Below are 2,869 nucleotides of genomic sequence, written 5' to 3'. Positions count from 1 at the left end.
TATACATTTTTAGTATTTTTATTTTTTTTTCTCTCCATGATTTTATATTTTTAAAAAATAAAAATGTGTATTCCCAGCAAACATTACAAAGAGGCATGCGTCACATCACCCCGTTCTCACTTTTACAAGTCAAGAAAATTAAAAATTAATGTTAACCAGTAATTTTGAGACATAAGATAAAAAATTAATAATTATTTTTTTTATTAAGAACTTAAAATTATATTGTAAATATTTTTTCAGTTTTTTATGATTTCTACGTTGAAAGCTTTTTTTCTTTTTAATTCTTTAATCAATATCATCAACCCTAGTTAAAAAGATCATAAGTAAAATCCAATCCGTTCAAAATGGTTTTTTCACATTCAAAATCAAGTCAAGGCAACATTTTAGATTTAACTATCATCTCTACTTATGATATTTACCGTTTTCTCTCGTTTCTCCCTACTACCTATTACCTAATATTTGTAAATAGTAAAACAAAATACAATGTACTACTACCATAAATTATAACATCTGTGTCACAAACTAGAAAAGGTGGACCCATCGATGGAGGAGGAGGGCGAGATGCAATGTCGAGCCTCGGGGTGAATGAAGCAGTAAAGGAAAACACAAGGTGATGGATGTTGGTACTACTTGTTATTAGCATTGTAGGACCATTCCCAATACAAAAGTCCAACAAATTATCATTATCACAATCCACAACCCTCCACACCCTCCCTTTATATTCCTCCCCTCTCCCAACACCATAATCACTTTGTCGGTCCCCCCTCTCTCTCTCTCTTCGTGTCCCCTCTCCCAACCTTGATTCACAATCCCCCTCACTCACTCCAACAAAAAAACCATCCTATCACTCTCTCCTTCTCCTTCTTCTTCAACCTTCCTTGTGTTAATTTCCATCACAACATGAAAGAACAACAAAAACAACAGATATTTCAAAGAAGCACAAGTGCATGCACCGCCACAACAAGAAACAGCCGAAGAATCCTCCCTTCAAACCTAACCCACTTCCGCTCCTTCGAATCCGATGATGTCTCCGACAAACTCCTCGTGCGGCGAGGATCCTCGCCTTCGGTCTCAAACTTGTACCAACAGCAGCAACAGCAACACCACGCACCAAAGCTAACGCAACAAAACAAGATATCATCACTCATACGCTCGTTCTTGAACATCTTCACGTTCCCAACGATGATCCCAACATGCAAGTGGCTCACTATTCCTTCGCAGCTCTCCGTGACTCCTTCCCTCGGCAGGAAGGTCACCGGAACCCTCTTTGGGCACCGCCGCGGACACATCTCTTTTGCTGTGCAGCTCCACCCCCGCGCCGAGCCCGTCCTCCTCCTGGAGCTAGCAATGTCCACCTCCTCGCTCGTCAAGGAGATGTCCTCTAGCCTCGTGCGCATCGCACTCGAGTGCCAGAAAGTGTCTGTCACCGCTGCTGTTGCACACAACAACAGCGGTGGTGGCAGACGCAGGCTCTTTCAGGAGCCTGCCTGGACCATGTATTGCAACGGGAGGAACTGCGGCTACGCCGTGTCCCGCACGTGTGGGGACCTCGACTTGCACGTGCTGAGCACAGTGCAGAGCGTGTCGGTCGGCGCCGGAGTGATCCCTCTCCTGGAGGATGGAAAAGGGGGTGGCAGTGGCAACGGCGGGTCGGAGGGCGAGTTGATGTACATGAGGGCGAGGTTCGAGCGAGTCGTGGGGAGCCGTGACTCGGAGGCGTTTTACATGTTGAATCCTGATGGTAATGGGGGACCTGAGCTTAGTATTTTTCTATTGAGAATATAATTATGATCAATTAGTGAAGATTGTTGACAAAAGAAAAGAAGTGTCATAAGACATTCACTTTGCTGTTTGATATAGTCTTAAGAAAAAGAAAATAGGGGATTCGAATTAAGATTGATGTATTTGTTTAGGAATTACCACTTGTTTGCTGCTGCTTCTTTTTTCAATTATGACCATATATATATATAGATAGATGAAAGGATATGTGATTTATTTTGAGATCAGATATATAAACGTTTCTGCTGATGGTTAAGGCAGTGTATTGTGTTTACCTGTATGGAGAACTGATGGTGATTAGTGGATGGAATAGAAGGATTAACTATAATGTTAGATTGATTTTTGTGCAGGTATAGCGTTTGTTGGTAATTTAGTAATATATATATATATATATATATATATATATATATATATATATATATAATGTCTGTAAATAGTTTAATACGAATTTTTTTTATTTCAATCATCTATAAATTGTTTGTCTTCATAACCGTGTCATGCAACTAATCGATCTTAATTTAATGATCTTTTTTTTCCGAGTTAGCTAGATGGCTGAGCTGAAAGCTGAGTGCTTAATTATAGAGGTGTTTTGGGTAATTATTTGAAAATATCAACACGAGAGTGGGAAAAAATGTACTTTAATAAAGTATTAAAGAAAGGATAAAAATAGTTAATTTCGTTGAAAAATTCGTTATTGAAAGATGAAAATTCAAATTTTAATCTCAAAGTGAAAAAAATACAATAATTCTATTTATCGCATTAATTTTTATCAGTTATTTAAATGAGTTTACATGATATATTTAGGAAGAAACTTGTCAGTGTTTTATTTATCTAAGAACGAAAATAACTATTAATCTAAAATATAATTTAATTTTAATTTTCTGTTATTGTAAACATAATATTATAATAAACACTTAAAAATATATAAAAAAAACAAACATAAATTAAAACAAATATAATAATAAAGCATAATACTGATTAATATAAATTAGGTTGCGTTGTGCTCATTTAAATAAGTTTCAGTTAATTATAGGCTATTCTTCACACTTGTCATTTAATCAGCATGATTCATAAATATGCATACGTACAC

General features: G+C 36.9%; 1 protein-coding gene across 1 annotated transcript; it reads left to right on the top strand.

Annotated features, from left to right (window-relative positions):
- Positions 1 to 542: 542 nt before the first annotated feature.
- LOC100792802 (protein MIZU-KUSSEI 1) lies at positions 543 to 2,128 on the top strand. The gene has a single exon (XM_003518083.5). It carries the CDS (start codon positions 901 to 903, stop codon positions 1,783 to 1,785), a length of 885 nt encoding a protein of 294 aa, XP_003518131.1. The 5' UTR covers positions 543 to 900; the 3' UTR covers positions 1,786 to 2,128.
- The last annotated feature ends 741 nt before the right edge of the window (positions 2,129 to 2,869 follow it).

The sequence above is a fragment of the Glycine max genome, chromosome 2, assembly GCF_000004515.6.
Source record: "Glycine max cultivar Williams 82 chromosome 2, Glycine_max_v4.0, whole genome shotgun sequence".
NCBI classification, from domain to species: domain Eukaryota; kingdom Viridiplantae; phylum Streptophyta; class Magnoliopsida; order Fabales; family Fabaceae; genus Glycine; species Glycine max.
Note: the sequence above shows the minus strand (reverse complement) of the source record. Positions and strands in the feature narration are given on the sequence as shown.